Source organism: Equus caballus, chromosome X (assembly GCF_041296265.1).
Source record: "Equus caballus isolate H_3958 breed thoroughbred chromosome X, TB-T2T, whole genome shotgun sequence".
In the NCBI taxonomy this organism is placed as follows: domain Eukaryota; kingdom Metazoa; phylum Chordata; class Mammalia; order Perissodactyla; family Equidae; genus Equus; species Equus caballus.
The window spans coordinates 105,593,902-105,608,168 of NC_091715.1; the positions used below are offsets into that span (position 1 = coordinate 105,593,902).

Below are 14,267 nucleotides of genomic sequence, written 5' to 3' on the forward strand. Positions count from 1 at the left end.
TTTAAGTAATATTTTATACAGTTCTGCAACCAACATATATTCCCCTTTTTAAAACACTTTTTCTTTTGAGAAAATTGTAGATTCACATGCATTTGTAAGAAATGGAGTTCCTGTATACCATTCACCCAGTTTCCCCCAATGGTATCACCTTACATAACTGTAGTACAGGGGCCAGCCCGGTGGCGCAGCAGTTAAGTGCACACGTTCTGCTTCGGCAGCCAGGGGTTCGCTGGTTCGGATCCCAGGTGTGGACATGGCACTGCTTGGCAAGCCATGCTGTGGTAGGCGTCCCACATATAAAGTAGAGGAGGATGGGCACGGATGTTAGCTCAGGGCCAGTCTTCCTCAGCAAAAAGAGGAGGATTGGCAGCAGATGTTAGCTTAGGGCTAATCTTCCTCAAAAAAATAAAAAAACTGTAGTACAATATCACAACCAGGAAATTGACATTGATGCAATCCACCCACCTTATTTAGATTTGACTAGTTTTACATGCACTCATTTACATATTCTATGAAATTTTATCACTTGTCTAGGTTCATGTGACCACCACCATAGTCAAAATTCAGAACAATTCCATCACCACAGGGTTCCCTCATGTTGCCCTTTTATAACCACATACCTCTGCCCCACACCCTCTACTTAATTCTGGACAACCACTAGTCTGTTCTCTATTTACTATAATTTTTCATCTCAAAAATGTTATATAAATGGAATCAACCTTTTAGGATTGGCTTTTTTCTTTCAGCGTAATTCTCTGGAACTTCATCCAGACTGTTGCATGTAGTCATAGTTCATTCCTTTGTATTGCTGAGTATTACTCCATGGTATGGATGAATCACAGTTTGTTTAACCATTCACTTATTGAAGAACATTTGGGTCATTTCCGGTTTTTGGCAATTATGGGTGAAGCTACTATGAACAGTCATATACAGGTTTGGTGAACATAATTTTTCATTTATCTGAGATAAAGGCCCATGACTGAAATTGCCGAGTCATATGGTAGTTGCATGTTTAGGTTAGTTTTTTTTTTTAAAGATTGGCACCTGAGCTAACATCTGTTGCCAATCTTTTTTTTTCTTTTTCTTCTCCCCAAAGCCCCACCAGTACAAAGTTGTATATTCTAGTTGCAGCTCCTTCTGGCTCCGCTATGTAGGACACCGCCTCAGCATGGCTTGATGAGCGGTGCTAGGTCCATGCCCAGGATCCAAACCAGCGAAACGCTGGGCCGCCGTGAACTTAACCACTTGGCCATGGAGTCGGCCCCACAGGTTTAGTTTTATAAGAAACTGCCAGACTGTTTTCCAGATTGGCTGTACCATTTGACATTCCCACCAACAATGATGCGTACGTGTGATCCAGTTTCTCCACATCCTTGCCATCATTTGCTGTTTTCCCTTTTTTTTTTTAAGTCATTCTGGTAGGTATGTAGTGATATCACATTGTGGTTTTCGTTTGCATTTCCCTAATGGCTAATGAGGTTGAACATCTTTTCCTGTGCTTATTTGTCATCTGTATATCCCCTCTTTGGTGAAATGGCTGTTATTGTCTCAGGAAAAAATCATCCAATATTGGAATGGGTTCTTTTACATAGGAATTTGAGTAACATCTGTGGATAATATGGCTTAATAAAAGAAAGAAATGCTGGAATTTTTTTTTATTGGCTACCTGCTAAGGCAGAAGACCTAACATTAATTCTTACTTATCCCAGTGAAGATGTTTCTGTGGAGAACTAGAAAAATAGGATCCAGGAACAATACTTGGCTTTTTGATACCTTGACCGTAGAGAGAATTGAGAGAATACAAATGAATGGAGAGCTAGGAGAGCCTTGGTAGGTATTGAATTCAGTCATTTCATGAATACATTTTCTAGTAAGTGCCAGTAGTTCAAATATTTTATATCCCTGGTATATTTTTGATATATTTGGATGTCATTTGTTGCCTTGTTTTAGGAGTCACAGTTGTATTCTCAACCCAGACAGAGAGCAATCCACCCCAGCTCAGGCAGGGCAGCAGAAGTACCTGCAGGCAAAACTATTACTCTCCTTGAAAAAGAGCTTGAATCAAAAACCTGCGATTGCTGTCCACTGCCTAATAAATCAAGACCAAATTCCAAAATATGTTATTCAAGGTCAACAAAGCCCTAACTTACCTTTTCTGCCCTATCTCCCACTACTCCTCCTCTTGTGCTCTAGCCGAAGTGAAATAATGTTCCCCAAATCCACTCTGTTCTTTCCTGACTCTGAACTTTTGTCCCTGCTATATCCATTACTGAAATATCTTCCTTCACCATTTGTACCTATAAAAATCCCACCTATCGCTCAAGGCTCTGCTCAGATATTACTTTCTCCATAAAATCTCCCCTAATTCCTTAAGTCAGAAGCAAACATTCCTGCCTCTATACTCACACAGGACTTTGTACCCCCTCACAGCACCCATCTCTGCCAATGCAATAACATGAATGAATCTCAAACGCACTTTGCTAAGTGAAAGAAGCCAGACACAAAAAGCCATATACTAATGATTCCATTTATATGACATTCTGGAAAAAGCAAAACCATAGGGACAGACAACAGACGAGGGGTCGCCAGGGGTTAAGTAGGGGGGTTGACTACAAAGGCATAGCATGAGGAAATTTTTGGAGTGATAAAAGTGTTCTATATCTTGATTGTGGTAGTAACTACACGACTGTATATGTTTGCCAAAACTTACAGAACTGTACACTAAAAGGGGTGAATTTTGCTCTATGTAAATTATACCTTAATAAAAACAGTGGGAAAAAATTCATACCGGCGAGCGAGCAAACCAGCCAGCTTGCCCTCCAGTTCTTGCCATCCATTTACTTGTTCTTCAAAGGTACTCTAATGTGCCAGGCTAAAGGCTGGGCCTACAAAGAAGAAAAATACATGGTCTCTCCTCTCTAGGAGCTCAGTCACTGATGGTGGAGATAGGCATGTAAGTAAATAAATGCAGCATAGGATGGAAAATGCTATACATCCATAAAGGTGTGTGTCAGATACGGTGGAGGTGTAAAGAGGCAGTGACCGGATGGACCTAGATTGTTGAGGGCCTCACCTTCCAAGTTTAGGAATTTGTATTTATTCAACATGCAATGAGAAGTGACATAATCATAGCTATATTTTAGAAAGTATACTCTGACAGTAATATGAAGGATGATTTGGAGTGGGGGAGAGACTAAAAGCAGGGAGATCAATTAGAAGTCTGACTATAACAGTCTAAGAGAAAAATTAATATTACTTCTCCATTAATAGACAATTGAGACTAGACTATGCTTTCAATTAAAGCTTGTATTGCTGATAATCGAGACGCAGGTAGGTAAAAACAAAGAGAGAGCCCACAAAATTTTTCTTGATACAATTTATCCCCCAGTAGACTGAGATACTTAATGGAGGAAACTTGTTGAATTCATCTTCTTATCTCCGCCAGCAACTATCATAAGACTTTGTACACATTAGAAGCTCTAAAAAATGTTTATTATTCTAATGAATAAATTAGAGAATGGGTGAATTTTCTTTTAAATCACTGAAACTCCAAAAGAGAAAACTATAATTCCCATATGCCGGATGATGTTTATTGCTTACAGTTTTGTACATCAGATATCCCGAGGGTCAAGGTTACTAGAAATATTTTATTCCTAAATTTGTTTGCTGACTGCAGTGAGCAGGTGGGATTAGTCTAGCACATTTTTTCCCTAGACAGTCTGCTTGTTCTTTGCCTGTTCACTGCTACCTAACACAACTTGCAGTGACAGAGGTAAGATTCTGTGTAAAAGAAAGCTGAGGAGGGGTGGCCCTATGGCATAGTGCTGAAGTTCGCCCACTCTGCTTCAGTGGCCCAGAGTTCGCAGGTTTGGATCCTGGGTTTGGACCTACCCACTGCTCATCAAACCATGCTATGACGGTATCGCGCATACAAAATACAGGAGGATTGGCACAGATGTTCGCTCAGGGCCAATCTCCCTCACCAAAGAAAAAAAAATTTACCCACACTATTTCTTATTCAAAAGAAAGTTGGATTACACGGGGCTGGCCCAGTGGCATAGTGGTTAAGTTCCTGTGCTCCACTTTGGTGGCCCAGGGTTTGCAGGTTCAGATCCTGGGCATGGATCTATCACCAGTTGTCAAGCAACACTGTGGTGGCAGCCCACATAAAATAGAAGATTGGCACAGATGTTAGGTCAGCGACAATCTTCCTTATGCATAAAAAGAGAAAGCTGGATTACAGCAGACGTTAGAAACCCTCTGTCTAGCATGCCACTCTTAAGAAATTGACTATTACCTTAGAACTTGAAAATCTCTCCTGAAAATGCCGTATGTGGGGCATAATTGAAAGCTCTGATATAAGATAGCCTGCTTCCTGGAATGTGTTTGCTGGAAAATTTTCATCCTGCCTTAAATCCCGCCAAATAGAAGGTCCTAAAGGCAGCGGGGTGCTGTACCCTAAACATTGTGTAAGGCCCAAACATATGCTGTCATCAGGTCTCTAAACACCTCAACCATCACCACCTAAGAAAGACGAAGACATTTAATGAAGTGGTGGGATCACTGAAGGTAAATTTGACGAGCCTCTTCAAACAAATGAGAGCTGCAGGTTTTCAATTTCTGCTCTCTTTTTTTTCCACGAAAAGCAAACATTGCTGAGCCACTTCATTGCCTCTAGTAAAAGACTTTCTGTGGCTTCAGAGTTGACAACATCCAGAATATTAAGCAGTCACTGACTTCTGCGTCTGCAGTAGTTTGCTCTGAAGAACACGAAGTATACTCATGCTATCCGCACCCAAAGTGACACAGAGGCAACTTAGAAAAAAGTGCACCTGCCCCTGCTAATTGGAAGATTGTCAGCTGAGGGAGAAGTGACTTTATGGATTCCAGAGTGTACTATGCTTCGGTGGATCTGGGCATTTTTTTTTTCTTTTTGATGTTCCCATTAGTATTTTAATGTTCTAAACTTTATACTGCATGATTTGTGGTGAAGTCAAAGTAAGTTTTGTAGTCATAAAATACCCTTCTGTTGAAGGCCTGCTTGTCCCTTGCCTGTTTCCTACAACCAACATAACCATAACACTTATCTAATTCTGGTGTGACAGAACTTAATTACTGTGTGAATCATGAGTGGTAAGCCAGCCGATTTCAGTTGTCTCAACTATGTGCTAGCACCTGGTCACTTATTGCCAGATACTTGTTTACTCCGAGTTATTGATCAATTTTGAGCCCTGGCCAGCTGCAGCTAATCCTAATGCATATAGTTGGCAGCTGTGAATTTGTGACTTTGCCCCTTGGAATACAAAGGCTGCCTTTGCCCACACTCAAGCAGACTTTAGCTTCTAAATGGCAAGCCTTGGCCTCAATAGGTGGCTGTGATTATGCACTACAATATAAGTATGTTTATTCTTAAATTGCTTTTCAGAAGCCCCAGCTTTACTAGGAATTATCAAATTAGCTTCTTATTAAAAAAGGAATCCTATTCTCTCTGGAGGTTCAAAAGAAAACTCACTGCCCATGTGCATTTTTAAGAACTTAACTCCTCCTTAATTTAGTAAACTGATCCTATCCATGCCAGCCAAGCCCACTCCCTTCTACAGCTCTTCTGTCACGTGTCCTAGTCAGTCGCAAGATCACAGATATTTATTTTAGATATACTATCTGATTTGTTAGGCTTTAATATGAAGGAACGTTAAGTGGTTCAAAATATATCTATACAATTTTTCATTATGATTATCCCTATTCCGAGAAAGAAGAAAGAGAAACTTCCTCAGTGTCACATAACCAGTCAACAGCAAAGTTAAAAATAACACGAGAGACGGGCATGGGGGAGTGCTGTGGATGTGGCCTACTGCACAGCAGAATGGACTGGAAGTAGACCTCACATATGTGGTCCTATCTGTAGGCTACAATTCCTTAACAACATTTTTCTCTCTCATTTTCCCCCAAGTAATTGTTTTTCTTTCTTTTAGTAACATACACACATAAATCTCTTGTGGCCACAGATTTAATTCTTTTGAAATCTTCATCTTACTAGAAACCTGAGAAGGAAAGAGAGGAGACTGCATGAGACCAGATGAGTTTCCCAAGTAGGTGGTTGTGATACGGCAGTCAGGGTGAAAACCACTCACGTCCATTGTTCCGTCCAGCAGCTCGCCTGCCCAGCTTTCCCCTGAAGCCATTCCTGCCCCCATGCCTTGGGCCCTCCCTCACTCTTATCTCTCTTGAGCAATCTGGGATACCCTCAGTCATCTCCCCAAACTCAAGAGAGCTCATCTGATCCCCCAGTAGCAACCAAGTTGACGCAATTTAGCTCAAATTTCCTGCATTGTCCTCCATCAATACAATTCCTTTCTGTACCAGTTTTCATCAGTGACATAAAAGTGGAGGAAGGTGGGCACCCTTTCCACACATCACACATCACACATGTTCAGGCACTCCTCTCCACACACTCATGTGAGCGAGTGTGTACAAGTGAAGATGTAGACATTTATAAAGGATGATGAGGCACTTCACTCAATGTACTCTCATCATCTCTGTTGTCTAGGATTCTGGGGCTGCTCAGCAGGAAGTCCGGCACTCCAGCCAGGGGATTGTTAGTATGCTAACATGTGTTACTGAATGCAGCTGAAAATCACCCATTCTTCCCACCTTGTAATAATATCCTCACTGTGTGTGGCGAGGTAGTACAGCAGAGTGAACATGGCATAGAATTTGAAGTCAAACATACTCCCATGTGAATTCCAACTCTGCCACTTACTAGCTGTGTGACCTTCGGGAAGATACTTCACCTTTCTGAGCCTCATTTTCCTCATCTTAAAAATGGGAATCATAATAGGATTTTATTACCTGATGTAAGAATCAAATAATATAATTAACGTATGTAAAGTGTCTGGCACGTGGTAGGCTTTCAATAAATGTTTCCTTCCTACTTCTAGTGTTTTGTGGGGGGTTTTTTGAGGAAGATTAGCCATAAGCTAACATCCACCGCCAATCCTCTTTTTTTTTTTTAGCTGAGGAAGACTGGCCCTGAGCTAACATCCGTGCCCATCTTGCTCTACTTTATATGTGGGACACCTGCCACAGCATGGCTTGATAAGCAGTGCACAGGTCTGCACCCGGGTCCGCACCTGCGAACCAGGGCCGCTGTTGAGGAGCATGCGAACTTAACCGCTGCACCACTGGGCCGGCCCCTCCTACCTCTATTTTTGGAGGTAGAGTTGTACAGAGTGGAAAGCGATATAATGGGAAGAGTGTAGTTTTGTACTAAGACGTGGGGTCAAATTCTAATTCTGTCATTCAGTTATCATAGGTGACCTCAGCAAGTTACTTAACCTGAGCCTCCATTTCTTCCTCTGTAAGATGTAGCATATAATACTTATAGGTATAACATACCTGGCCCATAGTAGGCTCTCAGTGGTAGCTATTATTGTTATGGATATGAGAAGACTGCTCTTAGTTTCAGATATAGCACACCTACTGTAGTAAAGCCCCTCTCTGAAATTCTGTCTTTTCTTTGAGTGCATGAAAGCTTTGTTGAAAAAATCCTCTATTTTCTGATGGCTGTATACCCACTTGAGCTGACTGAGGTTTACCTGTATTTGCAAGTGATGTCATATTATTTGAAAGTATGCTGCAGCATCACATTTTGGGCTTTTCGTTTTGTTTTGTTTGGCTGTTCACTCTCTCCATACCCCACCGTTTTCTTCTTTCTATCCATAGAACAGCCGCCTAGATTGGAAATTTGTTGCCATCCCTTCTCTACACGTTCCCTACACCTCTACTGTCGAGCTGTATAGCCATGGCATCACTTAGATGCCAGGGCACTAGTTGTCCCAGATGGTACTGTGCCATTTGTTTAATGGTAAGAAGCCAGATGCGACGTCTCATTTCTTGCAGACAAATTAAAGGCTCAACACTATCATCCATCTCTTTGCCTCTGCAGAAACTCAGTGTGATTGGAAACTTAATCGGCCACAGTGGTGCCCTGCTGTTGCTTCTGCAGAATGCTGCTCTGTTTATCAGTTCATCATTCGATAGTACACTGCTCAGGGCAGCTTTCCGTTCAGTATTGCTGATACAAATATTTGGCAGGGCTAGCCTTTGTGGGAGGATTTGAGGAATTCAGAAAGGCTCCTGGCCCAAATATATCTCCCTCACTGGTCACACAGTGCCTGAAATGCATACAAGAAACATTTCACTTGAACGTTTTTTTTTTTTTTGGTATAAAGCAATGTTAAAATGCAAATGCCACTCTCCAGGGGGAAGACACTAAGTCATTATCGGCTATTAATACTTAAGAGTCAGAACTGCGTTGGAATCCTGATTCTGTAACTAGCTATATGAGCTTAGGTAGGTTACTAATTCTCTCTGAGCCAGTTTCCTCTTCTGAAAATGGGGATAATAATGGATGGTTGTGGTGATCAAATGAGATGATGCATGTAACGCACATAGTAAATGCCCAATGAACAGGAGCTGTTATTAGCCTTAGGGACAGTAGGAGACTGGGAGAATACATCTAGGACTAGTACATTTGGCTTGAGGGTCAGGAATACGGTACGGTCTGGTACAGGGAAACTGCTCCAAGCAAAGGCCCTGGTGGGGTAGCGATACAGCCAGGGAGTAGCATGGAAACTCTGGGGACCTGAGACTGGAAGAGTTGGGTGGAAGGAGGAGGAAGGACTGAAGCAACGTCAAACTACACTTATATGAACTTTCCAGTAAGAAAAGTGTAGCACTACTCAGGATGTGATGCTTTTTGAGGTAGTAAGCCCTGACACAGGGTGTGTTCAAGCAGAGGCTGGCTGCTGGCTACCCAGCAGGAATTCTCTAGACTACCCCAGGGCTTCTCGAACTTATATGTGTGTACAAATCACCTGGGGAGCTTGTTAAAATGCAGATTCTGATTCAGCAGGTCTGGGGTAGGACCTGAGATCCTTCATTTCTCACGAGCTCCCTGATGATGCTGAAGTTCCCAATCAGCAGACCTCAATCTTAGCAGCAAGGCTCTGCTGCAGTTTGAAAAGAAATCACAGCAAGACGGAGGGAATATGGTTAGGGAAAGCCAGAGGGCTACCCAGACAAATCTCTGTAGAGTGGAAGGACTCTGATGCAGTCATAATCTACAGTCTGGTTCTTAGCTCTGCAAGCTTTGAAATTTGATTGGTAGTAGAAACAGGGACTGGGCTCCTGGGGACTGACTCATACTTAACCAAATTCACAAGAGACCAATATATAAGCCAGAACGCCAATTGATTAATTTATAATGAGAAGAATAACTTCCAAGTGGACCAGATACTAGTGTTTGCTGATGAGGGCATTATCTCCCTGTAGGCATATTTACCTGAGGAGCTAAATGATAATAAGAAGGGTTGCTTGGTGAGGATGGGCTTGTGGCAAGGGGAGTTCATAGGATGATTTTAATGGTCCATGTCATCAACTATGATAGTCTGATATTTCCATCTCTACAACTGGGCTAGACCTCCACAATAGTACTGGGGATGCTAGCTTCCTCAATAGTCTCTCTGCCTCCTGTCTTGCCCTCATACAATTCAGATGATCGATTTAAGCCTAGCTTTGATAAATCATTCATTTGCTCCACTGACTTCAAAATAAATTCACAATTTTAAACTCATCATTACAAAAAGTTTAAAATATGGGGGAAAGTTGAAAAAATAGTACAGTGAGCACCTATATGCCCACCATCTAGATTCAACAATTATCATTTTGCTGTATTTACTTTATATGTATGTGTGTGTGTGCATGCATGTGTGTGCATGTGTCTTGAGTCCACACTCTAACATAGTTTTCTAAACTGTTCATGTTCTGGCACAACCTGCTTGACCACCTTCACTTCCCTTGGTTCCCCCTTTGCAACTTACATCCCAGCCATATATAAGTACCGAATGCTAGTTCCCTGAATGTTCCCTGGTGTTCTCGTGTAATATACTATTGCCTATGCCTGACTGTTCTTACACTCTTCGCTTGATTAACTCTATTTGTTCTTAAAGAGTCAGCCACACACAGGTTGCCATTGTACCCTATGCTTTTCTTAGTCCTATCATTTATTACACTGTATGTTATTTTCTGTTTGCCTCTCTGACTTGAGGGCAGGGACTGGTTTTTTTTGTTTGTTTGTTTCTGTATACCCACACCTCTCCAGTGTCTTTTTTTCTTTTTGAGGAAGTTAGCCCTGAGCTAACTGTTGCCAATCCCCCTCTTTTTGCTGAGGAAGACCGGCCCTGAGCTAACATCTGTGCCCACCTTCCTCCACTTTATACGTGGGATGCCTACCACAGCATGGTTTCCCAAGCGGTGCCATGTCCCCAGCCGGGATCTGAACTGGTGAACCCCTGGCTGCCTAAGTGGAACGTGCACACTTAACCGCTGCGCCACTGGGCCAGCCCCTCCAGTGTCTTGAGCTTAGTAGGTATTCAGTAATCAGAAAATCCAACCGCCTACCAGACAGTTCTACCTAGTTACATCACAGGTACCTCAAAATCAACATGTCTAAACTGAACTCATCTCTCCTCCTACCCTCTCTACACATTTAAAACCCTCCTCCCAATTAAGTGCTATCCAGTCTTCCAATCCAAAAACCTCAGAGCAATTTCTAACTCTTCCCTTTCTTTTATCCCCCAAACAAGTCCTGTTGATTCTATCCCCAAAATACAGTCCCAATCTGTCCACTTCTCTTCATTTCCACTACCTGTCTAGTCCAGGCCACCTTCATCTCTCACCTGGAGCACTCCCAACATCTTCTGTCTGGGCTCCTTGCTTCTACTCTTGTCCTCTCCGATCTATCATCCACAGAGAAGCCATAATGATCTCTGAAATGCAGATCTGATTACATTACTCCCTGCTTAAGCCCTGATTATGTTACTCCTTGCTTTTGGATAAAGTCCAAACTCCCTACCTTTACCCGAAGGACTCTCAAGAACTGAACCTGTGTACATCTATACTTTATTGCTTGTACTCTGAGTTCCAATCGTTTTATATTTATAGATCCTGTAGTACTTGTTTCCCCACATTTTCAGCTCCATGCCTCAATGCCTTTCCTTGTATTGTTCTCTGCAGAGAAAGGCTGACCCTCTCAAACTCAGCACAGGTGGAACTTTCTCTGTGATGCTTTTCCTTACTTCCCAGTCCAGATTAGGTTCCTCTTCTCTGTTATCCACTACTGCCCTCTGCACACCTCTATCATAGCACTCACACTATATACATATAGCACTCTATACTGCAATTATCAGTTGGCTTGTTTGTGTCATCAAAGCTAATTTATGAGCTTTTTGAGAGCAGAGTTAATGTCTTATTTGATTTTTTACTTCAATGCTTAGTGTATGACTGGCATATAGTAGATGTACAAAATATTTGTTTAAGAAAAGAATGAATGACTATTAACAGATGTCTCTCCAAACTTGAGTTTTGCAGATATCCTATAAATTATCTCTTTTGAACACATTGTTTCTTCAAAGTACAATATAGTTGTCATGCAGGTGTTATTGACTGAATTTTGAGTGTTCTTCACCAACAAATTCAGACAATTTCTAGAATTGTACCATTTCTTGGAGATGGCTGATCCTACCCTTTTCTTTTCCTCTAGGTCATTATTATCTCAGAGATTAACATCATCAGCAGTTGGGGGTGCCATGCTATCAGCCCCATATACCCACTTTGACCTCTAAAGTTCCTTTCAATACCTAGGGTTCATGTTCCACAGAATTGCCCACCTACTTGGATTCCAGGTGCTGTTTGGTTATGTTATTGATTTTCCTCTAGGTTTCTCTCAAGTCATAAGAGTATCAAGTGCAGAACTGTCCCATGCTTAATCTTTGGGAATAATATTGATTAAGTAAATGTTGAGCCAGGAACTGAGGGGAGTGACTGATCAGGAATTTAACAACTGTTTGGCTGGACAAAGTAAATTATATTTCTTTGGACTGAAAAGATGGCTAAAACTGAACATCCAGAATATCATTTTCTCTGATTATTACCTCAAAGTAACAACTTTAAGATTATTTTAAAAGTATTGGGTCCCTGTACCTGTTTAATGATAATAGTACTTAACAGATACAGTGTTTACACTCTGCTAAGCACTGTTCTAAGTGCTTTACATGGATAAACTCATTTAATCATCTGAACAACTCTATGATAACTCTACTGTTATCCCCATTCTACAGTTGATGAAGAAACCTAGGCACAGAGAAGTAATTTCCCCCAGGCCAAAAGTTATCCACAACTGTTAGACAGAGGGTATATTAATTCAGTTTAATCCAATGTATATTTAAAATGTAATAAGTGACAGCATAGATAAAAATTGTGCACTTTGGGGCTGGCCCGGTGGTGCAGCGGTTAAGTGCGCACGTTCTACTTTGGCAGCTGGGGTTCGCTGGTTCCGATCCTGGGTGTGGACATGGCGCCACTTGGCAAGCCATGCTATGGTAGGCGTCCTACATATAAAGTAGAGGAAAATGGGCACAGACATTAGCTCAGGGCCAGTCTTCCTCAGCAAAAAGAGGAGGATTGGCGGCAGATGTTAGCTCAGAGCTAATCTTCCTCAAAAAAAAAAAAATTGTGCACTTAAACTAAGGAGAAATCATAATGCAATAGTTCCATGAGTGAACTGCCAAGGTGGATCAGGCTCCTTTTAGTTAGTGGAAAATCAAGAAAGATTATGTAGTTAAGGTCATGAATGGCGCAGACATATCCATTTTGGTAAACCTGATTTGTGGAAGAGGAAAAGAGGCTCAGTTCTGAGGTGTGTGAAAATGGTAATTCTCTTTTGAGGACTACGATTACTTTTAGAAGGGGCATCTGATGCAGTATATTTAGTATGGGGTAAGGGTAAGAAGAAAATACACAGGTATGACGCTTATTTGGAGCAGGAAAGGAGAAAGGTATAAAGGAAAAGAAAAGGTAACGCGCTCTTCCTGCCCCTCCCCCTCCTTTAGAGACTCAGTAATCAGCCTGCCCCTAGTACCACCCACTTACCCAAATTCTCTTGACTAGGACTCAGACCCTTCGGATCTGCGCTTTTTAGAAGTACTTTCACATTCTGGCACCTTAAGCCTGAAACGCCCTTTAGGCAAGTGTTAGGAGGGAAAAATGTATTCTTGCAATTCAAAACGGACTCGAATCCTACAAGAGAGCTTTTATGTTCTCATATTCTCTCGTTCCTTGCTCGTCCATTTTTCATAAAACGACGCGACACACCTGGCCACACCGCCTCAGATCCTACTCTAATGCCTGCCCATCCTGTTACCCTTTTAAGAGGCGGATCCTGCAGTGTCCTTTCCTCCCTCCCAGCCACCTCTACCCCCAGTCGTCTGGGCGGAGCTTCATGCTAAAGCCCCCGAGCCCGACGCGGCCGCAGCAGTGGCAAAGAGGACTGGAACCGCGAAGAGCTGCATCTGCGGCAACCTCTCTCCCCGCGCTACGTGCCTCTCGCTCCGACCCAGCTCAGCGCGCGCGCCCGTCTCTCCCCGCCCCCTCCCCACCTGGCGCGCACCTGGCGGAGGCCGGGGTCCTGACCAGAGCAAGGAGGGCGCGTACCAGGGGCCCTAGGGAACCGCAGAACGCGCGCACCATGGGGCCGCCGCCCGGGGCCGGGGTCTTCTGCCGAGGTGGCTGCGGCTTTTCTCGATTGCTGGCATGGTGCTTCCTGCTGGCTCTGAGTCCGCATGCCCCCGGCTCCCGAGGAGCCGAAGCAGTGTGGACCGCGTACCTCAACGTGTCCTGGCGGGTTCCGCACACCGGAGTGAACCGCACCGTGTGGGAGCTGAGCGAGGAGGGCGTGTACGGCCAGGATTCGCCGCTCGAGCCTGTGGCGGGGGTTCTGGTGCCGCCGGACGGACCGGGGGCGCTCAACGCCTGTAACCCACACACGAATTTCACGGTGCCCACGGTCCCGGGGGACTGGGGAAACGCCGTGCAAGTGTCTTGGTTGGCCCTCATCCAGCGCGGCGGGGGCTGCACCTTCGCAGACAAGATCCATTTGGCTTACGAGAGAGGGGCGTCTGGAGCCGTCATCTTTAACTTCCCGGGGACCCGCAATGAGGTCATCCCCATGTCTCACCCGGGTGAGTGCAGCTGCTAAAATGCGCCCCATCAAACCCCTGCCAAGGCCAGTTTCTCTATTTTTCTCAGTTCTGTCCTCCCCCTATCCCCTTGCTTCGAAGGAAAACGAGTGCCCTTTCTGTCCCTACCGAGGGAGGCAGAGTCCTCTCCTCCCGGAGATTCACCCTGCGTGGGGGCTGGGTGGAAAAATC

At 43.5% G+C, this 14,267-nt stretch overlaps 1 protein-coding gene across 3 annotated transcripts in view; it reads left to right on the forward strand.

Moving 5' to 3' along the window:
• RNF128 (ring finger protein 128) overlaps positions 1–14,267 on the forward strand; it is a 79,855-nt gene that overhangs the window by 16,389 nt on the left and 49,199 nt on the right. For 2 of the 3 annotated variants that reach the window (XM_001492036.5, XM_023633276.2), the window contains exon 1: positions 12,260–14,078. The exons of the other annotated variant lie outside the window; for it this stretch is intronic. In XM_001492036.5, coding sequence (XP_001492086.3) covers positions 13,154–14,078 — 925 coding nt within the window. In that variant the 5' untranslated portion in view covers positions 12,260–13,153. Of the gene's footprint in view, positions 1–12,259; positions 14,079–14,267 lie in introns of those variants that run through there. 3 annotated transcript variants of the gene reach the window in all.